The sequence below is a fragment of the Acanthochromis polyacanthus genome, chromosome 21 (assembly GCF_021347895.1).
Source record: "Acanthochromis polyacanthus isolate Apoly-LR-REF ecotype Palm Island chromosome 21, KAUST_Apoly_ChrSc, whole genome shotgun sequence".
NCBI classification, from domain to species: Eukaryota; Metazoa; Chordata; class Actinopteri; family Pomacentridae; genus Acanthochromis; species Acanthochromis polyacanthus.
In genome coordinates, this window is record NC_067133.1 from 21,799,075 (window position 1) to 21,826,198 (window position 27,124).

General features: G+C 40.5%; 1 protein-coding gene across 1 annotated transcript in view; it reads left to right on the forward strand.

Annotated features, from left to right (window-relative positions):
* The first annotated feature begins 1,734 nt into the window (after nt 1–1,734).
* The window catches only part of gli2a (GLI family zinc finger 2a), a 90,880-nt gene continuing 65,490 nt past the window's right edge, over nt 1,735–27,124 (forward strand). The window contains exons 1-2 of the mRNA XM_022202400.2: nt 1,735–2,234; nt 21,139–21,278. Of these exons, the coding sequence (XP_022058092.2) occupies nt 21,164–21,278 (115 nt within the window). The 5' untranslated portion in view covers nt 1,735–2,234; nt 21,139–21,163. The remainder of the gene's footprint in view (nt 2,235–21,138; nt 21,279–27,124) is intronic.

Genomic DNA, 27,124 nt, shown 5'->3' on the forward strand with positions numbered 1-27,124 from the left:
GCCAAAATCTAATCACTTGGTCCTTATCTAATCACTTGGTTCTTGTGCCATTTCTAACCTTCCCTGAAAGTTTGATCAAAATCCGTTAATCCGTTTTTGAGTAAAATTTGGAAACAGGCAGACAGATGGACAAACATATGCCAATCTTCACATAACTTTGCCGAGTTCCTTGGCGGAGTAATAACAAGCGAGCAACAACTACAGTAACAACTGTAGACACACTTCCTTGGTGTCTGCAGTGGTCCATGTGAATGTCCACATCTGAGTATAATCAATTTTTTAGACTTTCTGCCTTCATGCTGGTCTGTACAGACAGTCCACACAGCAACTACATCAGCAGTAGTGTGCATGCTCTGCAGTGGTGTGTTGCACAGAATAACTAGATATGACCTTCTGCTTACATATGGAACACCCTTCTCCAATTAGACAGCAGGATGATTACAGAGTAGTAGAAGGCCAGTGTTAAACTTTCTGCAACCATGGGTATGCGAGGGTGCACGTGATGTAAATTTCATAATCTAACTCAGTCCATGAGAGTCCACGCGATCCCCCTAAAATCTATGCCAGCAACAACATTACAAACGTAGCAGTGTGCATTCTCACCACTACTCTGCATGCACAGAATATACAGATACAACCTACTGTACATGTATGCAATGAGTCCTCCAAGTGGATTCTCACAGAAAAGAAAAGTAATGTAACAACTAAGAGTCTGTGGGTGTGTGCAAATGAATATTGTCAAGGCTTCAGTACCTCACACAAGCCCACTTCATATCAACTGAACTATCCCTTTAAAGTTGTGCTTACACTCCCATCAGCTATAATAGTCTGCTATAGCCTAAGATTCTCTTGACAGGAGACATTCTGCTGCATCATGGGTACTTTTACTTTTGAAACATTCAGTATTTCAGATGATACTTCTTTAAGCTCACTCAAGTTAAATTTTGAGTACTTTTTCCTGTAGGCTGCGTTTGTAATTTATCAATATTACTTTCTTCCTTCTTTGTATTTCGATACTTTCTTTTTTCTTTAAAAATATCTTATAAATAAAATCCCTCAAAATGATCCTTTATATTCTCTAGCATGTACAGGGTTATCTGAGGTGAGATCAACTGTACAGGCATCACATAATAAATGCTGTTTGTCCGCAAAGTATCACTGCTGCCCCCCGCTGCACCGCTGAATAAAAGGTTCCAGATGAAAAAGCCTGAACGGGAATAAACAAAGCATGAATTATGAAGATGGTTGTCTATTTTTTAAATCAACAAGCTCTGGCTTTAACTACAGGGTGTGGATGTGTTTGTTGTTGAATGTGCGTTTAGTTTGTTCGAGATAACAGAGTTCTTTGATTATTCTTCCACCCACTCAGAGAATCACGGTTCCTAAACAGAAAAAAGCCACTGGAACTCCAAGTGCTCTTTTCCCATCTGCAAGAAACCTGATGAAATAATGTCAACAAAAGCACCGACTTCTTTGTTGCAACTGTAACTGATGCGAATTTGTGTTTTTCAAGTGCGATGACTCTTGTGACTTGTAAATCCCGAGCAAAACTGGCTCCAGTGGAGATACTTAACCGCAAAGCCCGTGAAAAATGTAACAATAAATGAAACTTCACCTAACTTTTCTCCCGTCTACAACTTCTGGATTGAGTTAGCCCGGCCCATCTGGTGAAGCAAATGGCCCAACTCACCAGGGAGCAAGGGGAGTGAGAGAGGAGGAGATGGTGAAGGGGGAAAGCGAGAGAAGGGGGGTCGGATTGAAAACAGATCAGCAGCCTGAAGATCTCAACACCACCGCTTGTCTCTGCAACTGCCGAGAGAGGCCGAACCGCTTTTAGTTCCAAACTTTTACGCGCACTAGAGAGAAAAAAACAACACCATTACGCGTCATGTTAGTTTGTTGAAAAGCGCGCAAAGCACGCACAGCAGAGCGCACCTCTCGGAGAAGATGGATTGTAAGAAAAAGTTAGACACGACTTCTGCTCCGCACTGAATCGCTCTCCGGGACAGAAGGGTTGTAATGCCGTTCAAACTTTGCGTGTTCCCAAACTTTTCTTAACTCAGTTCATGGAGTTTCGCGTGAAGTCCGGAGAGGCTTGTTTGCGCGTCTTGCGTTTAATGTCGATGCCAGCTCAGTTGTAGTTTACGGGAATCAGACTCCTGGCAAAGTTTTCCTCGGACAAAAAGACGGAGTGGAAGAGACTCGGCTTCGAGGAGAAAAGAGACGCAGTGAAGGTAGGGAAACTTTGTGGGGATGCTGACAGTAACGGCTTTGGGAAACGTCGCGTTAATTTTGCCTTGATGTGGTGTTTGTATTTTTATCTGCTAATATCCGTACTGCAGGGTTGTTAAAAATGTTTTACTAGTGAGCTTCTCTTCCTCTCCTCTTTTTCTGCTGCCTTGCGTGTCAACGGCAGATGAGGCTGAGGGCAGCTTCACATCTCATTTGCACTTTGAACTTATCTGACACAGGAATCCAAAAAATTTTTGTCTTGCAACTTGATCCATATGGAATGAGATGTGATCGAAATACTCGGCGCCAATCCTTCTACATACCTTTTAAAAGTTAAGCACAAATAATCAAGGTGTTTTTATGACGTCTCCAAAGTGTGAAATTAAGTGATTTAAAAAAAATAAAACTAACGAAAAAGCCTGCAAATTTAACATTAAAAGAATTGTCCAACGCCAAAAAAAAATCACTTTTAATTGCTGTTTTCACACTGTTTCGGGTTTGTATGCCCACAATGAAAAACTCTCTCAATAAATCCACTGTAATAACACATTGCATTACAGCAGTCACCCCATGCACTGTTTTCACTTGCGAGCACATCACTTTTTAAATCTTTTAGTACAACAAAGAAAAGAAACAAACATCTGGCACAAAGTGTCAGGAAGGCTGTAGCAGCATGGCCACATTAATGGCTGTGACAGGGCTATGGAAGATGTGTACTTATTGTTGAAAGATTCAAAGTTTACTGTTTGCTCTCCAGACTGAGCAGTAAACAAACACTTCACGCCTTTGTGGGGCCCTTGAGCAGCTATATTTGCTGTTGGCTTTTACCCCTATCTAACAGGAACTGCTAATGATCTCCAAACTCATGTGTGGACTTATGAGTCCCACTTTTTTGTTAGTTGTTTTGGCCTACATATTAGTGAAAAAGTAACTGCATCTTAGGTTTTTTGTAAAGTTTTTTTTTCCATATAAGTCCAATTTGAAAATCAAATGGATGCTCGGATGTTTTTTTTTTTTGCATGTTAATGAGACACAGACCTAGAAAAGTTGGAAATTTGTTGGGCTTTAAAACCAAAATGAGATGCTTTCAAAAGGAAGATTTAAGGAATAATTCAAGGGAAAACAAGACTGAATGTGTAAAAGCTTCAGATAATAAGTATATTTGTGAGCCTTTTTAAAATCTAGTATGTGCATGTGTGTTTTCCGCTTCACATGATGACAACGCCAGTGAGGGCTGAAGTGATTTGCATGAGAAAAAAAGAAAAAGTTTTAGTGCATTTGCCTATTGTGAAGAATGAAGAGTTCCAACAGTTAGGGCCTACGGAGAGTGAAAGGAGTGAAGAATGGATGAGCCTATTCAGCTCATTCAGCTTCAGTTCGGGGGCTCCGCTCTGCAGCGTTCGGAGACCCTATAGTGGTCATGTCACTTTCATCTCCACAGCCCCAGCCCCTGTGTGCTGTTGTATGTATGCTGCTGTAGCCCCCGCTTTCACACATTTCCTCTGTGCACAGGCCCCACTTTATTGATCTGGATCTCTTATTTGGGGCCTTTTTTTCTGGAAGTCCGCAGAAAATTTAATGAACCAAGAGGAGTGTCTCAGTTGTGTGTGTGTGTGTGTGTGTGTGTGTGTGTGTGTGTGTGTGTGTGTGTGTGTGTGTGTGTGTGTGTGTGTCACAGGGGTATAGGCCAAGGAAAAGGAGGAGGGGGTACGACTTTTTTTAAAGCAAATACCGATGAAGTCTAGCGTACAGGGACAGAGAGGAGGGTTGGAGAAGAGGGTGAAGTCTGAGTGACTCCGAGGAGGGGGGGAGGAGCACCTCACCACCACCAACACCACACTCCTCTGCCTCCACCATAACCACCCACTCCTGCTGAGTAAACTCAAAAGTTGAGAGAAAGGAGAAAGAGGGAGAGAATGCCTTCACCCCAGCCCATCCCGCTCCCACCCTCATTTCACTGAGCTCAGACACTTCACTGTACCAATGAAGCCATTCAGCAGCCTGTCACTTCATGATGGCAGCCATAGGAAAATGCGGCCTGCGTGGTGATGCGGTCGCTGGGGGGTGTGTGGAGGAAGGGGGGGGGGGGGGGGGGGGGGGGCTTCTGAGGCCTCGCTGAAAAATGTTTGCACTGGAATTTAGTGGCTGTGGATGAGGGGTAGCTGCTGCTCTTTCCTTTAAGCACTGTGTAAATCTCTGACCTGCTGCAGAACATACTGTAGTCAGGAGCAGCAGTAAGCAACTCCTCTGCATTAGAAATGTTACTCCACATAAGCATTTAGTGTTCTTCAATGTGTTCCTGGAGTTGTTTTTGTAATCTTTTTTTTTTTTTGATGTATGTAAACTTTCTTTTCACTTTCCTTCTAACTAATTTACATTTTTTGCAACACAACAATGAACGTTTAGTTGTTTGGCTGTTGCTGATGGAGCGACATGGTCACAGCAAGAGGTTCGATGTAATGTGTTAGTAATATATTGTTTTGACTAACTGATGAAAAAATATGTGCAAGATAGATAGATAGATAGATAGATCGATTGATTGATTTCAAATGGTAGTGCAGGGTTGCATGCAATGATTAAATATATTGACAAATTTTCTCATTCGGAAATTAATTATTGAAATATTTTAGAATGAACTATTTGCACATAAAAAATCCCCGAACCCATAGTAATGAATCTGAATCAGAAAAATAGTAAATTAGAAATGACTAAATGCATTCTCCAGATTTGAAGAGCTTAAAGCAGAGAATTAATGAATTCTCAAAATTGTCTGTTTTTTTTAATATATAAAGGGATTTTTAAATTAGTTCATTTTGTCTGCTTAAAAAATCAACTATCCCAGTGGTATTGTGATTAAATTTTATATGATGTTGTTTGAAAAGTCACACACAAGTCACAAGTGTTAGCAATAAATGTTAAGTTTGTTTACTTGATCATTTACTCAAGCAATTAGTTTCAAATAAAGGTAATGAAAGCGATCTGAGCAGCGTGGCTTCGCTGTCCTGGCGTCTGCATTGCTCAGGACTGAGGCCTGGAGCTCACAGAGGAGGGGTGTGTTGTGGACTGAAACTTACTCATGTGCAGGAATGAATTGATGAGACTTTAATGGCCATTTAAGGGGGCTGCAAAAGGCAGCTATGTGTTGAGTGATGCCACCACGATCTTTCACAGTCAGCCTGCACTTCAGATAGAGGGAAAAGTGGGAGAGCGAGAGAGAGATGGCCGGTTACATTCATCTGTAGAGCCCTTCACTGAATCCCGTCTCCTTTGCTTTTGGCATGAGGGATGGCGCAGGACAATTCCCGCTTGTTTTAACGCCTGTTGTTCCACTCCCCTCGAGGCGTCCTGTTCATTCTCCCTCAAGTGTGTGAGGTTAAGGAGGCTCACATCATATCCGGGTTGATGGTGGTGGTGGATTTGGGAGGTGGGGGTGTAGCACATTTCACCCGCTCCTGCCGCCTCCTCTTTACACTAGAGCAGCTATGAGTGGGCACTCGAATCACGGCACAGAAACAGAGGTCAAGCTTGATTGTAGCGACGCCGCACACACATGGCCTCCAAAAACACATGTTCAATGGAAAACATAACAAAGGCTGATGTACATTTAACAAGCCATATTAAGGGCTGTACGGTAAAATAACTGACATGCTCATTACAGGTGATTAACCTGATTGATTACTGTACACATTCCCTTCACCATAAGCAGGTATACCCAACACCAACAGAAGTAAGTTGTCTCAGGGAAACAGTATTTCTACCTCAGCAAGGTCTAACGATCCTCTTCCTACGCATGTGCCTTTGTCCTGTAATTCTACTCTAGCCAGCTCCAGTATCTCCAAAAAGGGAGGAAAACAGATTTAGTCTTGTATACCTTGTGCTTCATGTGATGCATGATGTGTCATCGCCGGCAGAGTATACAAAGATCTTCCCATCACGTTCTGGCCGAACTCTCCGCACACTCCTTAACTGACTCATCGGAAACCCAGTTTCCCAAAAGCATTTAAGCAGTAACATCATCATTGTCTATCGGCTTACAAAGGAACAATAGTGGTGGTAGCTCTGGGGTCTTGTGGAGAAACCCTGCCCAGGTCACAGGGGGTCAGTTCATTTGTAGAAGGGGGATGGTGAGACTGATTTCATTATCTCAACACAAGATAAACTCTGTGGACAATGGAAAGTGACAGGTTGGCTTTTTTTCACCCCAACAACTTTTTTGTCCCTACACTTTGAATAATTGTATTTGTCCTCACAGTTCACAGCAAAGTTAGTCTTGAGGGATTGCCGTGGTTTTTTTTTTTTTCATTTTTACTTGAAAGATGTTTGTATTAAATTTCATTTAAAATGGTACAAAAATCAAAGTTTTAGGAAAAGCAAACAGAAAGACATGATGCAAAACAAGTCCTTTTCCTACAGTATTACAAGGCATGACTTTACCCCAAGCACATTGTTTTCACCAGCTTGTACAACCCAAATAAAACCAGTAATTCAAGAAGAAAGAGAAATATAAAAATAAAAAATAGATGTATTACACTGCATCGAAACAAAAACTAATTAGTGTTAAAGCAATTAATTGACTTGGTAATCAATAGAAAAGTATGAGATGAGTTTTTGGTGTTTTTATCAAAGGGGAACCCCACTGACTCTATGCATCAAAGTCCTTTTCCAGGCTTCGTGGAATACTGCTGTATATGGGTAGCCTAGCCGCGCTAGACCCATACTCTGAAGACGCAAGGGTCAAGGACTCTCGACAGGGAGGGAGGCGGTCTAAAAGGTTGTCTTTCAAATCACTCTGCAGCAATTGGGTAGGTATACAATCAATCAGCGCAACGAATAGGCTGACGTAGTGCCTAGAGCGCCGGAAATCAGAGGATGCGGTAGTTTGGTGAAGCCTTATTTATACAGTCAATGGGTGAAGCTCAAGTATATTACGGACATGTTAACAGAAAGATTATTCAGAGTCGGTGCTAATGGAGCTCAACGACTGTTGTCGTTTTTGTTGTCGACCCTGGCAGAGAATTAAATTTGTTGCCATGGGTTGTCTAGCGCGGCTAGGCTAGTTGTTTCCGGTTGTTTCTGTCAGAATCGTCGCGCCTCTGTCGTCACTTAGTTACGCCCGCCTTCTGACTCTACACTTCATGGTGATTCGTCGGCCAGTTTTAGGAGCATCCAACCTCGAGGCTTACTGAGGGTAACTAGACCCTTGCGTCTTCAGAGCTGGGTCTAGCGTGGCTAGGCTAGTATATGGGGAAAAATAGCTGTATGAAGCCTCTTGTGGTTCCAGAGGGAGCTGTGTGAAGTCTCTTCCCTCAGTTGGGTCTGAACAGTACAGTGTTGAAAGTGAGGAGTTGGAATGAAATGAGCTTATGAGACCTCTGCAGCTCTCTGCTCATGAGGCTAGCAGCTCACAGCTGCACTAACAAATACTAGCTTGCCATCAACTCTCTAGACAAATTGTAGACATCCAAGTTATATTGTAGGTGAAGTAGGCAACCTGTTGTGTCGAATATAAAAGATGTTGTGTTTGGTCCACAATGAGTCCAACAGTAGGTAGCTGTTCATTGCAGTTTTCGCCAAGGTAGTGGAAACATTTACACGAAAGATATTCAAATTATCCTTTTCAACCTTGCTGTTTCTATTGGAGTGTAGGATTTAACAACTGCAACCACAGCGCTCACTCTGAGTGGACCAAAACACAAATCAGCGAAAAATGACAAATCTGAGTTCCTCCACATAACTCCAGTTCTGTATCCAATAGAACAATGGACATTTGTTATGTTGTAGGGAAGAGAAGACATTAATACTGAGAGAGCAAAACTGTGGTGTTTCTTGTTTTGTATGAATTTAACCAGTATGTATTGTCTCAGAGTTTTACCAATCAGCATTGTGTCTAGCGTAGCAGTTTTTCAGGGCAAATTAATTACCTTAGAGTAGGTAGGTTTCACTGAAAAGGTTCCACAGGGGCAGCTTGCAGATAGAATACAAAGGTTAGTCTAAAACAGCCTGCAAGTGTAGTATTATAGGAACCCAATGCGAAATCAGGATCCTTATTAATCACTGGACATCTCTCAGATCCTCACCATAGCAGACACTATGCAAGCTATCAGAAGAGGAATGTTGAAAATAGAAGCTATAAAGATACAAACATCGTTATATAAAATAAAATTAAGTGGAAATTACCCTGAACTAGAATGATGTGCGTTAGTAATATAAAAAAAAATTCAACTCAAAATCAACTCAAAGATGGCACAAGATTTAGTCTGTGTTCACCTGTTGGAGATACACAGATAGCTGTGTTTATTTTTATTTTGTAGTCACTTAAATGAAAGAACACTTCAGGTTGTCACAATTTGCATATTTTACACAGTTACGTAGTTTGCCTTGAATGTCCAATTGCCTAACTTTGTGTAATTTTATTGTCTTTCTTCTCAGAATAAATTTCTCACTCACGGAATAAAATATAGGTTTCATGATATGACCTTTCATCCTGGAGAAATATTGGTTGACAAAATAAGCAATTTTAAGTAACAAGTAATAGTGAGAAAGTATTTGAAAGATACGGTAACTGCACACAAAGGTGTTGTAGATATGTGAGAGCTCATGCTTTCCTTTGGCAATGTTTCCTTCTGGCAGGCAGAGGAAAGAAAAAAGATGAACAGCTGTTGGTGCCATCACAGAGAGGGATTATGATTTCTACTGTATCATTATCACTTCCTCATCAAACACCCAACAAGCTTTTCTGTGTGACTGCAAGCTGTTAAGATAGACTGACACAGGCTGACTGACAATGGTGTATTGTCTGCTCTGTTTGCCGCTGGCCTTAATCTGATACAGAGGCAGAGATTGGGGTCCAACAGAGGCCACTGACAACAAAATGCAGTCATCACAGAGAAAAGGAAAGAGGAGGGGGAGCAGGATCTGTTTGTGCTTCTAACTCTGGGGTTTGTGTTTGGAAGGGGAGAGGGCAAGGAGTTTGTAAGTTGTGATTTACACAAGGCCCTCCCGTAGCTACAAAGTTGACACAGCCTTAAGAGCAGGGCGGCTGGCCTCTTTTTCTTGCATTTCCATATGATGAGAGATATTAGATTCCAAATCGTGCTGATTTAGTGCCAGGCCACAGTCTCCTCTCAGATAGAAGCTGGAGACAAGAGACAGAGAGAGTCAGAGCTGAGCTTGGATATACAGACATGTGGTTGTCTTTAGCAACTTGCTCTGAAACCTTCCCCTCCTCCCTCACAACATGTCTGTTACTGCCATCATCTCCTCCCGTCTCTTCTCTCTCTATCTCCCACAGTGGCTTTAGGCCAAAATGAGGTTTGCTCATGTTTTGTAATCAGCTCATTAGAGAGAAAGTAGGATGAAAACCGCACTTGTTACGTGCAGGGCCCATCTTTGTGCTCAGTTTGTTCCCAAGACTTTGTAATGTCATTCTGCTCTCGGGGTGAACTCAGTGATGTCAACAGGTGGTCAGAGTCTAGCAGCACATTCCAGGACAAAAAAAAGCTTGTGAAGACAGCGAAAAATCTCCATCATGTCAAGTTTTCTTAGCAGCAGAGTACACATTACTGTTGGTACAGAGTTGAAGTTTAAAGGTCGTGTTGCATGGTAAAGATTGCAACAAATTAAAATAGTTAGACATACCCAGGTTCTTGTGATTAGACAGTCATAATATTGCTCTTAATTTTCTGAATGTCATATTGAGCTACATAATTCACATTGTTATCCACACTGAACCAAATTAAAACACACAGTAAAGGAATATGCCACCAGTTTGATTTATAAAGGTTAATGTTAGTCAAAGGTAGAACAGCTCAGCTTGTAAGAACAGTGTGATTTCTTGTATGGCTCTGTAGAGGAGTTTAGACATTGAAGACAGTAATCCTGATAATGTCAGGGAGCCTTCAGTACAAACGGGGAGTGAGGAGTTTCAAAGATTCGAACCCTTACCAACCATTGACGGTGTTATTAGAATGTATTTGCTAGTTGCATATGGGGATGAAGATTTCGGTTTTTTTTTAATCACATGTCTGGGACTAAATATAGACATGTCTATGTCTCTGCTACTTCAGTTATTTTCGTGTTTTTTCAATTTGTCTCTTTTGAGACAGTGGCATAGAAGTGCAATGTTAACTATGTTTAATGTGTAAAAATGATATTTCCTAATAGATCTTTTTTTTTCTTAGATCTCTTTCAGTCTCAGCTTGTGCACAGGTTGTTGTGTAAATACACCCAAATTTGGGATTTAGTTGCCTTCCTTTGGAACTGAATTAGCATGTCATAGCTATCTAACTGCAGCCTGTTAACCAGATTAAGAGGATTGACTATGCTGCTGCAGTGAGATCAAGTCTTTGCTTTATGCTGTCTGTCAAAATAAACTGCTGCTGATGATAGCATTTAGGTAGTAATCAGTAATGTATTTAAAATGACTTATCATGAGCAGGTTAAAGTTGGTGTTAGAGATGGGGGCAACAGAAAGGTAGTCCTAGTGGGATAGAGAGATAGGAAGTTGTCTTCGTAAATTTACCAACACATAGACCTTGATCTGATTGACCAAGCTCATGACATTATCTTTCAGTTTAATTCAGTTCAATTCAAATAACTTTATTGTCCCCAAGGGACAATTTAAAAGGGAATACAAGCAGCTTGAAAAGGACAACCAAGCAAGACACACAATTACACACAGAAAGACAAAACAACATAAAAAAGAATATTGTCATTTTAAAGTGCATTTTGTATGGGACAGTAAGGTGCTCCTACTTACTATGTTAAAAGAATGTGTGTTTTAAAATAAATAAAAAAGTCTATTTAGCTGATAATATCGATCTGTTCGGGGTAACAAAGAAGCTGGATTTTTCTTGTATCAGTAGAACTTGTTGGTATTGCAGACAGTGACACTGACACATTTTGGACAGAGGAACATCATTAGGACAAAAATTTAGCATTTTAGCTACTAATAATTGCAGGTAATTCAGCAGTTGGTAGTAGTTGCAATTAACACAAGATCTCACCTAGTGATGTGCTTTGACAGCTGCTATGAGTCGGTCCGCAGCCAACACAAACACACATACACTGACTTCAAGGGGAGCCCCCTCCTGTCACTAATGGCCCAAGATCTGACTAGGAAGTAGCAGCAGTTGGCATGAATGAGCCAGAAATGCACAGTCACAGACTACAACAGCAGTCCTATCACAAGCACTTCTACTGCAGTGCTGACTTCACCGCAACAATGTGGAAGCTGCACCACAGTGAAACCTGAGTGCAGAAAATGCCAACATTGATTTGACCAATCCCTTACTTGCTGGTTTGCAGGCTTATCCACTGTGGTTGTGCAACGGAACACACACAGAGATCAACACACAAGCTAGTTTTACTTAAGTAGTTGCTGAGGTTATTGACAGCTGAAGTAGTCGAGAATGAGTGCTAACAACACATTTAGGATAAATGACCCAGGCCAAATGCTTCAGAGAGGAAGCCAGCTCAACACAGCAGTGTGCAATGTGGCACCAGTGACAGCTGGGACTTTAACACAGACACACACACCTCAATTACATTGTCAAAGGGCCAACATAGTATTAGCTGTGTTGTGTCAGTACTGAAAACATTTTGTAGACAGTTGTGCTTTTTATTGATTGATCAACATATAAAATAATTTGGATGTACAGAAAATTCAAGTCTGAATTTATCGGAATTCAAGCTGATATCTGCACTATAAAAATATTTTTGAGGTATGTGAGTTATGGCAACTTCTGAAGAAATTATGTTCAGCAAACAAACAACACCGGCTGAAGGGAATTCACTTTTTATCTATAATCAGAGGTGTTTTTCATGAGCAGTTTTAATGTCTGAAATTGCCCAGGCATGTTAAGTCAGGGGTGAAGACTTGAAAACCAGAACTTACGATGAAGGAAAAATTAGACTATCAAGCAAATTTTATTAAATCCCTTTTACTTAAAGGAACTGATGCAAAAATTAGAGTTTAAATTACACACAATATTAAGTTGATTCAATTGCCAATATTTTTTTGTTTACCATGCCCATATAAAGTATATTTTTAGCCTCAAATGTTTATCAGAATCAGTGAATTAGATTTTTTATGCAGCAATGCACTTGAAAAGATGGTGAGACTAGGTCCCAACTTTTTTGCGTGCAGTCAGTTGATTTTTTATTCCACAGTTAAATAATTCAGAGAAATGAAGCAAATTCTCACATTCAGCATTTTTGCCATGTCAGTTTTGGAGACAGTAATATTTGACAGAGTCCTGGATCAAATCTTCTGAAAACTATTTCATCTATCACCTTGAAATTTGATGTTATCCCTAGGATGAACTGTTATAGTTTTGGTGAGTCCCTGACTTTTCCTCAAACACAATGATCGAGTGAATGTTTAACATAACAGGTTTATGACAAAATCTTACAAATCTAATAGCATCTTCTAATATCTAGTCTTGGCTCTGTGTTCCAAGGTTGCAAGGAAGAAGAATGTGTGGAAATTATGTATCTTAGGTTTGTTTTTGTTTTTTTGTTTTTTTTAAACTGCTCATTATGCGAGTAACACAGTCATACGAGTTAAATGCTACATCTGTGGTCTACTATTCTTTACTTTTTGTTAATGTTGAAACAAGACGAAAACCCACATTGCATCCATGTAGATTCTTCCCTGCTGGAGACTGTGTACTGTATAGGCCAAGAGCTCCACATCTGTTTTCTGTCGGTCGAGGGAGACAAAGAGATCAACCACAGGATATTGCCTTTACTGGCAGGAAAGGTCAGGTTCAGGGGTGGGGTAAGAACTCATCCACAGGGCTTTTCTCTGCTGTTTTAGATGCCTTTTATATTACATCAGTTGTTAGCTTCTCATTATTCTGTATCATCTGCAATCCACTGGATGGTCAGGGATTTGAGTCCCAAAGTGCAGTCTGCAGATTGTAACGGTCTGGAATGGATAGGAGATTAAGAAAATGTGGACTGTGATCGAGAATACATTCTGAAAATACATATGAACATTCTTACTGTATGCCAGTATGATAAAACATTCAGAAATAAACCACCTTAAAGCAAGATTTGGAGTAACTGAGTCAAGTTTCAAGCCTAAGCATCCCCCTATAGAAAATGTGCTCCCTGGTATGAGAACACATATTGTGGCAATACTCTCCTTTCCACTTGAGTGATCTGAATCAATACATGTGTGACAGCCTGTAGTGATGTTTCAACCTCTGAATCAGACTAATGGATAATGTGCTGCTGTCAAGCGCCTCATGATCTACTTCATGACCTTTCAGACCCAAGTTTCAAATCCTCACACGGAGACTTTTCTCCATAGACAAGTGATTCACCCACAGAGAATGTGCCCTAGTCTAAACTTGTCTTCTCTCTGAGGTCTCTGTAGCTCACCATCCATTTCAGTGTAACATTTGTCAACAAAAACATTATTTTTATGATATGGATTGCTTTGTACTGATAATGTAAGGATTTTACCAGAGCACAATAAAGTCAAACTTGGTAATTTTGTGGACTTTTGGGTTTTTACAAGGTGCAAAGTAGAAATTTTCAAGACATCTGCTGTATGCTTACCACTGAATATTCGTGACCTATGCAGTTTTGAATTCTTATTTTTGGGTTTTACAGCCTAAAATATGGCCTTGAAATAGACGGTGCTAGATCATGACTGTGGCTAATGCTATCTGGAGTACCGTAACCACTCCACAAATCAGGAAATTAGCTACTTTCCCAGCAGCTAAGGCTATGCTAATTGCTAGCAGCTAAGTTAGGAGCCAAAACACAGATTACCTCAAAACGGTGTCTGTAAAGCAAAAAGAAGTAGTTCTTTAAGATATGGGCCTTGGTTGGCAATAAAATAGATAGAAAAGAAAAAGATAAACAGAACAGAAGAACAGATAATCTGCCTTTCTCCATTAGATTCATTACATTCATCAGCCCTGGAAAAACATAATGATTGATCCCCAATGTCACATTGACAAATTTTATTTCTTGACACAAAAACTCCAAAGATTTGGTATTTCTGCTCAGTTTGGGTAATTATATGGGGAAAAGCCCTGTGCATGGGTACCTTTACATTGCATACACCGTATGAAAGTGATAAGAGCACAACACCATAACTTTTCTGTTATTTTTATGTTTTCTATGTTACATTTGTTTTGCCCCAAAAAAGCATAGATCAAAAAGTTAAAGCATTTTAATGGTGGATGATAGTCTCAAATGTGGTAAACCAAAGGTGAAAGTTTTAGAATGTGGCTTAAAAATGATTACTATTTGAATGTTAGGTACTGCAGAAGCCAAGACTAAATCTGAGCTGAATAGTCTAAGGAAGGAAGTATTTCCTAAGTGAAAAGGGCTGTCATGAAGAGAACATTTGGTAAGTTAAATTAAAGGTTCCTCTTGAAACTGTCGCAGAGCAGTGGAGAAAGTCCGAGCAAGGCGGTTAGGGCTGGCCATGCAAGAGGAAAAACATATGTTTTTGGTCTGAATTATGTGAGGAGCTCTCTGAAGCCGGATATAGTGGCGGTACAAGTGAAGCGCAATGAAAGAAGAAGCCTGTGTGGAAATCCTGACCACCACCTCCACTGCTCGTACACCTGTGCACCTGTAAAATAGATCTGATCGTTTCAGCGTTCCTCCTCAGTGTTTAGCCTTTCACCAGCTGGAGTGCAATGAGCAGAAGTTTTCATATAAGTTTACATATCACAATTATTCCGACAATAAAGAGTTTTTAAGAATGTTACTTCACAACATAATATAACAGATCATTTAAAACCTAGTACAACTATCAATGCTGTACATTTATCATAGTTTGCCAAGAGCGTATTTTTGAAGCGTAATCTTTACAGTTGTCACCCAGAAGTCACCCTACACGTCTAAAATCACAGTGCTGAGATCATATATAAGTAGGCAGACACTGGAGACCAATAAAAATAAGAAGAAATTGCTTTTCCCATTTTTTTAGGTTTCCTTACAGTCCATTGAAATTCAAGTAGCAGTGTTGAAAGTATTGATATCGTTTATTAATTTATTCATAATAGTCCTGCTTTTTAAAATGTATCACACACTGATGGCGGGAGCAAGACGCTAACCACGACGCTAACCATGCCTCCTCTAATTATATAAATATATATATATATATATATATATATATATATATATATATATATATATATATATATATATGCGCGGCCATTTAAAAGTTTAGTCACCCAGGCAATTTTATGTTTTCCATGAAAAGTCACACTTTTATTGATGTGCTAACATAATTGCACAATATAATATATTTATTTATATATATATATATATGTATCTCAGAATCTCTCAAAATATTTTGTCGTTCTTTTTAGTCTTTTCCTGTTTGTCCTTTTCAGTGAACCAATCATATATTAGATATAGTAGGACTCATCATTCTAATAGTAAAAAATAATGATGAAAGTGCAGTCTTAAATCTAAAAATAAAGCTCCCACATGGAACATAAACACGGGCTTATGAGTGAAAGTTCTGTTGCTGAGTTATGCCTCTAACCTACGTTTGTTCCAAAATTAAATTTATATTTTAAAACATAAATGAGAACACAGTTTAGTTATATAGTATTGTAATTTTTGGGAGACAGGAATGGTTTTGCTTCCAGTGACCAAAGTTTTATCTTGTTGCATATATATAATTTATGCCCATCTTTCTACAAGGTCAAACCTGCTGTAACATTTTTTTTTTTTTTACCTCATTGCTTACCTGAACCAAGCAGTAAAGACAACACTGACTTGCAAGCTCTTCTTGTTGCTCTGTTATGGTCTCTACCACCAACTCCAGAGAAAAAAGCCTTGAAGCTTTGCTGCTAAACTCCTAAACTCTCCACCTTGCTCAGCACCTAACTGTCTAACTGCCGTTTTGGTGTTTGTTGCTGGGCAGCGGCTGTATAAAGTGCTTAAAGCTTTTTCGTCACTCAATTTTTCCATCTGTGACATAGTTGAGTTGAAGAGCATGAGAGCACTCCACTTAAAAGTATGAGCACCAAGTAAGCTGATCTTATTTTTGTGACTACTTTACAACACAGCAAGACATCACCTACAGCAAACTGGCAAAATGCAAAACAAAAGACCTCATTGCACGATCTTAACCAGGTCGCCAAAGAAAGTTCACATCTGTGATGAGGATACAAAAATATGTAAAACAAAACCATATTTTGGCTTTCGGTGGTTGTTATGTTAACCTGCATGAATGTCGCCATCAGAAACCTGAGTAGAGGTCTGCAGGTGGCATAGGGGCAGGAGACCTCACTTATCCATCGCTCTTGTGTTTGCCAAGTGAGCAGAGTGTGGGACAGCAGTTGGTGAGCCTCTCATTGAGTGTGTGCGAGCTGACTGTGTGCATCCACGTGTGTGTGTGTGTGTGTGTGTGTGTGTGTGTGTGTGTGTGTGTGTGTGTGTGTGTGTGTGTGTGTGTGTGTGTGTGTGTGTGTGTGTGTGTGTGTGTGTGTGTGTGTGTGTGTGTTGCCAGGAAAGAGAGCCTACCAGCATACGGATCGCATTCACTGAAAGATAGGAAGGAAGAAAGTAAGAAGAGCAAAGCCTGGAAATCTTCAAAATGAGAGGGCCTCTTTTGATGTGTGTTTGCATTCCTTTCAGTGTTGGTGAAAGGGGAGCTGTTGAACGGTAGTGGAGAAGAGGAACACTTGAAACTGAACGAGGCGCTAAGAAAAACACACCAGGTCTCATAACAAAAATCCTGCAAGTCTGAGATGAGGGGCCTTGAAGATAAATTAACAGAGACAGGAAGACAACTTCAGAGAAAATAAGAAAAATTCCATGGAACAAGATAATTACTCACCTAAAAGTGTAAATTCATTACTGAAGTAATTTTTCAGACTTTTTGTTGTCAAGATAACTACAGCATTTCTTGAAGATTTCTAAAGACAAGTGATTTTAGCTTTGGAAAAACATGGTGTTAGTTGACCTTCTTCTGATTTTAAGACTGACCTTAGTAGCAGAAAACATAACAGTGCCTCTCGCCATTACCTCAGTCTTTTTCTGGTGCCTCGTGTGGTCAAGTGGTATGTCTGGACAGTCCATCATCACAAGAGCTGGTGAAGGGAAATCAAAATGTACTATTTCTTCTATAAACTGTACTCTTCTCAGTTAATGGTTGCCATCCTGCACATTAACCCAGCTTAAGGTGTTTTGTTGCTACCTCTTGTCATTTTGAATCATCAAATATAGCAATTTGATATTTTGTGAGAACTTAATCAAATTCTTTCGGGTGTATGCAAACTGTTACTGGAAATAGTCCTCAAAAGTTTGTTGCCTTTATAAAATACAAGATGTATTTTTTGGCATCTATGTTCACCACAGTTAAGCCAACCGTCTTGCAGATTGCAGATTCTTCACCCAGATTGTTTTTAAGATAATTCACTAAATGCAAAGACATTTCTCGGTGGAAAAAAACATCCTGTTTTGTGGTTGTGTGGCAGGAAGGAACAAGAACAAAGCACCCTCAATGTAGAACTTTAAGGGTGAAGGTTTCGGATATGGTTTGTCCAGCCTTACCCACAAAAAGCAGCTCTGCATTCAAATGAACTAAATAAATAATTTAAAGCAGTAAACTGCACAATTCTCAATTATGGATTTTTTGCTGCTGGACTGCCATTGCTGTGGTGTGTTTGCTCTGCTCTTCCCAGAAATCACTTGATAATCTACAGCCAATAATAGGGCACCCATTGAGTTTTTCTTCTCATGACAGGTCTTTAACATACCAGCTGTAAAGGTTTTCATAATGTATGTGTTGTCAAGGTAAAGAAAGTCATATATTAGGTTTCACATACAACACACAATTTAATTATATGACATTTATTTTTTAAATGACAAAGCATCATTTGATTTGTCAGGAGTTAGGTGTCTGTTGTAAGTAGCAGTAATCCTGCTCTAGTCTCTGAAGTCTCACAGCCTGTGGTCACATGGCACCAGAGGGTGGGGTAGGGAGACCCTTATCCTGTTCGTGCCGCAACGGGCTGCCCAGCCAACCAGAAGATGAGAAAAGAAGTGCACCCTTGTTGTTTGTTCGCCTTTGGCCCCTGCCATCTGTCCGCTTGGTTCCTGACACCTGTACTAGACTGTCAGAGCTGGGCTTCCTTGTCATTGGGGGCAACACGGGTCTAGCCTGTAGGGAGACATTCGGTAAGGAGGAGGGGAGTAATGTAACAGCTCCACTGGATTAGGGAAGGAGGTGTGTGTGTGTGTGTGTGTGTGTGTGGGGGGGGGGGGGGGGTGTTTGAGGGTGAAGTTGGGGCCACTTTTGAGTGAAATGTACTCAAATCTAGCTTTTAGTTATACTGTTTTTAGATCCGAGTCCACTGAACTGCACCTGCTATTCTTTTTCATTCTTATTCTGAGCTAAATGACCTTTACAGGTGCTTGTACCCAAAGCTCTCTTCATCAGAAAATTGGCTCAAGGTTCAGAGGCAAATGGAAAACAAATAGTTGGCATGCTGTAAAAGCATGGAAACAGCTATTAATGCAATGCCAGATGTTCATCAGATGGGGACGTTAAGGGGAGAAATTTTAAGGGGCAGGCTGCTTGAAAGGCAAACACTGTTGCTGCGAACACTGCTGTGTTCATGGGCACAGCTTATCTGAGCCAAGAGGGTTTGCCACCAAAAAGAGCCGGCTTTCTGGCCAAGTCTGAATGCGATAAAGGCTCTTGAAAGAGCAAATTAAATTCTATCACTAAGGTGATGTCAGAGTGACGGAGTTCTTCAAGACAAGACATCTCACTGGCTAGCTCTGGTACGTTTTGGCAGCAGAAAAAAAAGAAACAGATGCAGCCTAAACCTGTTAGTCGCCCACCTCTAATCGGCTTACATTGGCTTGGTGACAGGCGACTGGCACCTCCAAAGGGTCACAGACATGGTTGCTAGTATACACACCTCGCAATAAAGGATGACATGTTGGAAATCCACATGAAACCAAAAACAGCACTTCACACATTCAGCTAGCAGTAACCACTGAGCAATTACGTTTTCCTTTACTGACAGTGTCGTTCTCAGCATTCCTGATAATGTATTTCCACTCACACTGTTCACTTTTGCAATGTTTTTAATATGTTCCTTTGATCCTTTACCATTTCTCCTGGTCTTTGTTACAGCCAAAAATCACACTTGTTTTCATGACTCAAGTCAAAAATTAATTTCCTGATTGCTGTTTCAAAGTGTTATGTGGGTCCTTTGGGTACAAGTCAAGTCATAAACACATTCGGTTTATAACAGTAGAGCAAAATGATTTCTTTGCTATGTTCATACAAAGTATCAAGTGGCTTCCCATAGCTGCAGACAGGTGTGAGGAGAGGACCCATCAAAGCATTCATTGCTGTCGTAAAAAAATAGTAATTTTTCTAAACTGCAGAACCTACATGGACAGATTTACTTTTCCTCGTATCTGTGAAATATGAAGCCACCCTCTCTGAATTACATCCATTTGTTCGGTTTTGCAGTATTGTCATCTCAGCATTCTGTCAAAGCACACACGTTTTCTCACCCATGTCTGAAAGTAGGTGGAAAAGCAATGACCACAAGCTAACCAGAGGGTGTGGAATGACTTATTTGCTCACAGCAGAGGATGATCTTGTAGGTTCCACCAAGTCAAACAAATGGCATGTTGCCAAGTCATCGAGCTTTTCACACAGACATGAGGAGGTATTGACACAGTGTGTGTGGCTAAAACCTCAGCGCTAAGGGCCATTCACATTTACAATTGGAACAGAGAGGGGACTATGAACTCATTACATCAAACTGAGAAACCTATGTCTTAAGGCCGGACCCGACATTAGTTACATTGAAAGAATAAAAACATACACACCTATGGAGAAACTGCAATACAAATATTGTATTTTGACTCATTTTTTTGCTAATACATTTGCTTCTTAGATCTGTCAAGGTCTGTTATTTGACAAAAACATATACTATTAAAAATTAGATTAACATATTTACATTTAATGAAAAGATCAGTGAGAGATGTATGAAGACAAAAATTATATATTGCTAATACTATTAATAATAATAATAATAATAATAATAATAATAATAATAATAATAATAATAATAACAATTCCTACCACAATGTCAAGTTAGAGTTAAATTGTTAAAGGAAAGTATGCAGTTTTGTGGGAGTGTTTTTGTTTGTTTTTTTGGTTTCTCCATATGTCTTTTCATTTATTTTTTCCAGAAAGAGCTTTAATTTCAATAATAGTTACAGTTCCACTCCTGTAAGGTCAAACATGCTTTGAGGGTCCACCATTCAAATTCTAAGATAAGTGAATACATACCACAGCACTTGTCAGTGGATGATTAACCCCCCTGAAATTAACAAGGGATTAACAGTTATTCTGGTTAACAAAAAACACGATATGGAGTTTTGTTGGCAAATCAGTGTACTTCTGGTTTCCACTGTAACCTGATTTATTCCATACCCATAATAACCACTTAGGCTATGATTGCTTTTGTCACAAATCTCAACACTAGCTAACATTGTGAATTAGCAACAGTACTAGGTTGCTATTATAAAATTTTTACCATTGTGAGTGGTGTAAACTGCAACACATTGTTGACAAAGGTCATGTTTCAAGGCTGCTTTTTCAGGAGTTTTGTTATTGCTAATGTCATTATTATTTTGAATGAGCATTTTTTTGGCACCTGGCAGAGAAGCACTTTGGCTCTTCATTAGTGCTCTTTCTTGTTAATTTATGTGAGATTCATGTCATATCTCAGTTTTTGCTAACTGTCCATTGCTTTCTCTGCTTGCGCCCAACAAACCACTATTACTGCTGCTGTAAATGTAATGTGATGTATTACATCCTATACCATATGAGGTTTTCCTGCATCAGATATTGGACTCATAATATGCTATCTTTCGCCCCCTCAGGTTGTGACAGAAATTGAAGAGCAGCATGGAAACTTCAGCTCCAACAGCCACTGACAAGAAGGAGTGTAAGAGTGCTGGTCTGGATGGAAGTAGCTTCTCAGAACTCCCAAAGAAGCCCTCACCCACCACGCTGACCAGAGGTACAGCTGATTTCTTTATGCTTTTTTCTCATGTGCTTTTTACACTAGACATTTAACTTGGTGGATATGCAGCAGTCGGCCTGACAGATAATAGCAGAAGTATAACAATTAGCACAGTAATTTGATGAGAAACTGGCAGTACTGTAACTCTGTTCTTTTTCACATATTAATATAATATAGCACACTTGTATCCTGGTGTTTTTCTGTGGGATTATGTACCCCACAGTGCAACGAACTGAAACATTATGGCAACTCACATAAGTAGTTGGGTGGCGTATGAAAAGAGTTAGACCCAAAGATGGGAGCCACATGTTTCAGAGATGTCAGAGAATGGGTGATGAAAAAATGTTATAATGAGGTCGAAAGACCTTGTTCTCACCTCCCGAGTGTAAATTTCATGAATTACTAAAAGCGGCTGGCATTACAGTGGACGACATGGTGAATCAGAGGCCTCAGATAAAGGCTGGGAGGAGGGAAGCACCTTTGAAATGCAAACAAGATGTCGTATGACATTGTGGCGTTAGTGCTATTTCTGCTTAATGATGGACTTGGTGGCCTGCCACGAGAGGAGCCTTGAGCATTAATTGTTTAGGGATGCGTGGTGAGAAACTAGGACAATTCAGTGTGTCCTCCCTGGCACCTACACAAAGAGGGCCACAAGTTTTTCAAACCAGCTAAAGAAAATATTATGTTTGCTGTGGCATGAATTATTCAGTCATTTCCGCAGTTATGACCATTGTGTATCATGTAAGGCTTGAATTCTCATAACCTTGCCACTCTGACAGTAATATGCACCTGTCAGAGGTTATTTGTGCTTGTGAGGTAACACCAAGAGTGCAGGGTGTGCAAGATTCCCTCAATAAAGGGGTCATAATTAAAAGATGAGATCTCATGTTTTCATTAGTGAATGTGTGATGAAAACTCCTCACAATGAGGTTGGAGGACCATGTTGAGGTTTCTGAGGTACCGGTGTTATAAATTACTAACGCCTGCTGGTGGAGTCAGCCGGTGAACACTGAAATCCCTCAGGAAGGCATGCTGGCATCGAGTGAGGGGCCACTGCAGGAACATATCATTCAAGTTGTTTTACAGTTTAATGAAGGGCCTGGTGGCCTGCCATCACAAAGCTCACTTTGCCTCGCAAGGGAACAGTAAAAGTAGGACATTAGTATGTCATTAGATAATTTTACTGTTTTAATTCTCTTTCTTTCTTAAATTAGTATGCATGTGTCAACCAAAATGTGGGGCAAATTTGAATAAATCAAGTAGCTTTGTAAGATTTCACAAACTTGTTTACTGAAAGGTCCTCATTTACTCTGCTTACTTGTATTTGAAATAGAATTGTAAAGTAATCTAGGCCGTCCAGACTACATTATGGGGTTTTAAGCGTGGAAAGAAAACTGCACAATACAATAGTGTAACTTGAGTAGAAACATCCTGAGAACATCTTGTTCACCATAATCCATTGTGTCAGCTGGTCACGAATCTCATAACTCGTTTCATGAGAGTTCACTTTGCTTGTGTTTCATGGAGACATGCCTTGCCCTGTTGAACTTGTCTGTGTCTGTGAATGGAAACATAGTGGAAGTGTGTCTGGTTTCTAATGAAGAGTGTGTGTCTGGGTCCAAGAGAGAAGAAGAGAACTGAGGATACAAGCAGGGATGCTGGCACAAAAGCCCAAGTCGGGTTCAGTCCATATGACAAGAATCAGGCTTGTTTCTCAAGGCCTTTTAAATGGTTTTAAATGGGCACCCACATTTAGTGTGACAGCCTGCATCTATCTTGCTACAGGGCGTGCTTCCACAAGTTTGGCCCTTGCAACCTGACTCCCAGGCCTCGGGATTTACGAGTCTGTGTTGGCTTGTGCTTTACCATGTCAGAGTAACATGTGTTCAGATTAGATGCCCGCTTCCAGGACTGTAAAACATCTCATGATTTCAAAGGAATACCTGTGATTGATGCACCCCCTCATCCCTACTTCACACCAATGACTAGTGAACAGGCGCTCAGATGTGTTGTGTTTTCCTGCTTTCCTCTAGCCTCAGCTCACAGATCTGCCAGACTTGTTTTACAGCCCTTATTATATTTTGCGAAAGTTTGCCAAAGAGAATTTTTCCATCATCGCTCACTCTTGGTGTTGACTGTACGAGGCCAGTGGAGCAGACAAGCTCGGTAACAGTGATTATTTCTGCCTAACCAGTGTGTTATATTCATCTTTCTTAGAATTTGGCCATGGCTTGTGAAGCCTGGGCAAAGATCGATGTTCTTAAGCCTAAAAAACACATTGTCCACAGATAGTTATTCACATCCTTGATGTATCTAAGGAGGGTGAAAAATGTCCTCACCTTTGTCAACACTTACCGTCTCTAAATAAGGATACAACATTAAATCACTTCTCCACCAGTCTTTCTTCATGAAAATGGATCACGTCTTACCAATCAGACTCGAAATGGTCATTGCAACATAGATGGATGAAGAAGAGTAGTCTTGTATAATTAGTCTTTCTGGGAGGAGAGCACAGATTTGCGATAAGGAGCTGGATGTTAATCATGGTCATCATGGATAAGTCTGACTTGGAGACCAGGGTCTCTCCACTGGGCACAGGCCCTTTCTCTGGAAGGTGCTCTGGTGTGGGTCACGGGCCTCACTGGCAAAGAAAAATGTCCCAGAGAAAAATAGACCACCCCCTCCCCCCATCCGCCCCCATCCACAGGCCTACTCCAAAGGGACAGCCACTAATCTTCCTGAGAAAGAGATTTCTGCCTTTCTTTCTGTGCTCCTAAATGAGGCTCTTACGCTGCTGTGGTTCCAGCGACCGGCTAAGAGGTGGAGGAGGGGGTAGGGGAAGCTCAGTGGTTGGGGTTATGCAGGGATGACTGCATTCATGCCAGACCCCTGTGCCCCCTTTGGGTTTAACTCTTTGGCCCTCCACCTTAGTTGAAAGAGTCAGAGAATTCATCTCTTGCTGGCTCAAGTATTGTACTTAGCTAAGAAAAAAAGAAAAGTGGCCTTCTTTACAATGCTCCTCCTTCTGTGCAACATCTGGATGAGTGAATTATTCTTTGACCAAGGCAAGTTAAGTGTGCTGAACGAAGCAACTTTATGTTGTCCTCTCAATTTAAAGAAGCATTGTAGATTGAGTTACATGACTGTACATACAAGAAGCAACTCCCCTGACTCCTAAAGCTAACAGTCATTTTAACTGCACAGAGTATATATTCATGTCTTCTGTGCTGAGAGAGAATCAGCTCGATCAGGTGTCATCTCCAGTGCCATTTTGGAAGAGCATATCAATAATGCTTTTTCTGATACTTGAGAAGACCTACAAGCAACAAGCTTACAGGAAGGCCTATTGACCAAGTCCCAATGTTGTTTATTTTCCTGTCAGGGTCTATAGCAGCGCAATATCAGGAACTCACTGTTGTCCTCAAAGAGTGACTTCAAGAGAGACTGATATTGTTTCTGTCCCGGAATGACTTTCAATTTATGACTGTCTATTAGCCATGCAGTCAGTTTACACCTGTCTGTGTTTTGTGTTGGATATCTGCACTATATCTCTAAAGCTAACATTAGACACTTCAAATCCAACTTTGTATTCATTAATTTACATATTCACATCTTTCCACCAGCCAGTATTGTTTTAATGGCAATCTGCATTACAGATATTGGTGCCTAAATTAATTAATGCATTTTTTTATTAACAATTAACTTCCTTTCCAAATCACCTCTCCCCTTGCCTGTTCATGTTTCATCTTCACGTCTCTTTCTTTGTCAGTCTTTGTCTTATCCAGTGTTTCACTTTGGGATAATGGCTGGCCAAGAATTTAAAGATTAGATATGCTACGTGAAAGCAGAAGAGGGACATCTTGTTTTTCTTCATTTTTTTTGTGCTTGGTGATTGCACAGGTTTTTGATCCTTGTGCACTTGCTGAAGTTGCTGCCTTTATCATCACTCATTACAGGCGGTTCTCATCACAACATTACTAGCCTACATACTAAGAAGAGGAAATAGAAAGCAATGTGGCTCTCGTCCAGAGGTTGGTGGCAGTTGGTCACAAGGTTTTGCAGCTTAGTATGCTATATAAACATAAATAATGATTATTTTCTTCATTTTATGTAAAACTGAATTATGAATAAGGTCCCTAGATTTTTTGGGTGTACTTAAAGCAGATAAGCAAAGAAAGCTCCAGCTGAATCCAACCATAGAGTTCAGAAGAATTTTTAACAACTTGAAAGCATTACAGAGACTTGTCTTTCTTCTTTTGAAAAATATTTTAATGATTGCTTAGAAGGCCATCATAAAGCCAAATATTAAGCCGCCCAGTCTTCAAACTATGTATGTTTTCTGAGCCAGATTCTATTGTATGTAACTCAATGAGAGCTGGCAGTCTATGGCAGGTCTCTAATGTGGTTAGGAAACATAAATCAGGCTCAAATGAGAGGACAATTCTGATATTGGTTGTTTCTTTGGAATGGTCCGCCTCTGCTTCAAAGCCTCCAGAATTAAAAAAGCAATGTGGTATGCTCTGGGCAATGTCTGAGAATATAAATCTCTCTGTACCAGAGGCGTCTACATGCACAGGGCCCAAAGACAACATGTTACATTCCTTGCCGTTTACAAGCAGTGGGAGAGAGGTGGAGGCAATATATGGATGCTTTAGTGGATTAGCCAACACCCCGTCAACCAGCTTTCTCTCCCTATCCCTCAAATCTCTCAGTTCTCCCTTACTTGTACTTCCCTTTTTCTTTATGTGTTTCATCCTCTCTTAAACAGAAAGCTCTTTCCCAGCATGCAGAGTGTAATCCATGCCCCTGCCTCTGAGACACTTCCTGCCTGTTTTGTTTGTTGGACTGATGGGAATAAGCACAATAAGGTGCCTAACTCTCTCTTCTTCTCTAAGGTGTCGCCTCAGGCAACCACTTTCTTTTGACAGGAAGATGTTGAATGTTATCAAAGAACTTGTTGAAAGTCCATGTCTGTGTATTTGTATTCTGTGGATTCTCAGTCTCTCTGACCCAGTGTAACCCTTGGTCGACATTATATTAGAGCTAACAGTCTGCCAGCCTTGGCTACTTTCATCTGTTAATGTAGCCCTAACACTCACAGTTCAAGTGAAGCAAAATAAACGTCCAAGGAGTTTAGACATGGTAAAACAAAAATGTGTTCTAGCTATAAACATGGGTGAGAGGTGTTTATATAAACAAGCCCGGTTCCTATGGCTGAGTTGGTCTAGAGGCGGACAGTCTGTGGTCAGGGTCTTCCGGTTTTAACCCCCTAACCCCCTCAGCCCCCTTCGCCTGCACACACAGCTGTGATCCACCCTTCTAGTAATGCTGCTGGAGGAAAATAATCTATCGCAGTGCTGCATGGAGTAAGGAAGCCCACTCACCCATGATGAGACATGCATGTCTGCATTTACTCGGTCATCGGCTGAGAATGCATAAGAGAATAATATACCTCAAAAAAGGGTGGCTTCAACATATGTTCAGGAAGAATGTCAGTGCATTTAAAAAAATGTAGGGTGTGTGGAAGCCTGTGTAAGTCACTGGACAAAAGGTGTCCTTACAATTAATGCCTGGTATAACTGTGTTTTAGTCAGCCTGGAAAGCAAGAGGAGGGAATTGATTTCTGCCATCAGTGAAATTCCTCCTGAGGGAGTCGCTGCTTCTTGTAATTACAGATCTAAGGTTTCAGTGCTGATGCATTCTGCCTCTGGTAGCATTTAGCAATTAGCCTAATCATCCCAAGCTCACAGCACAGCCACATCGAGCCAGGCTTGTTGTACATATCACCTGCCAGCCTGTGGGTTTAAACTCTTAAATAAAAGGGTCACAGCCAAAAACAC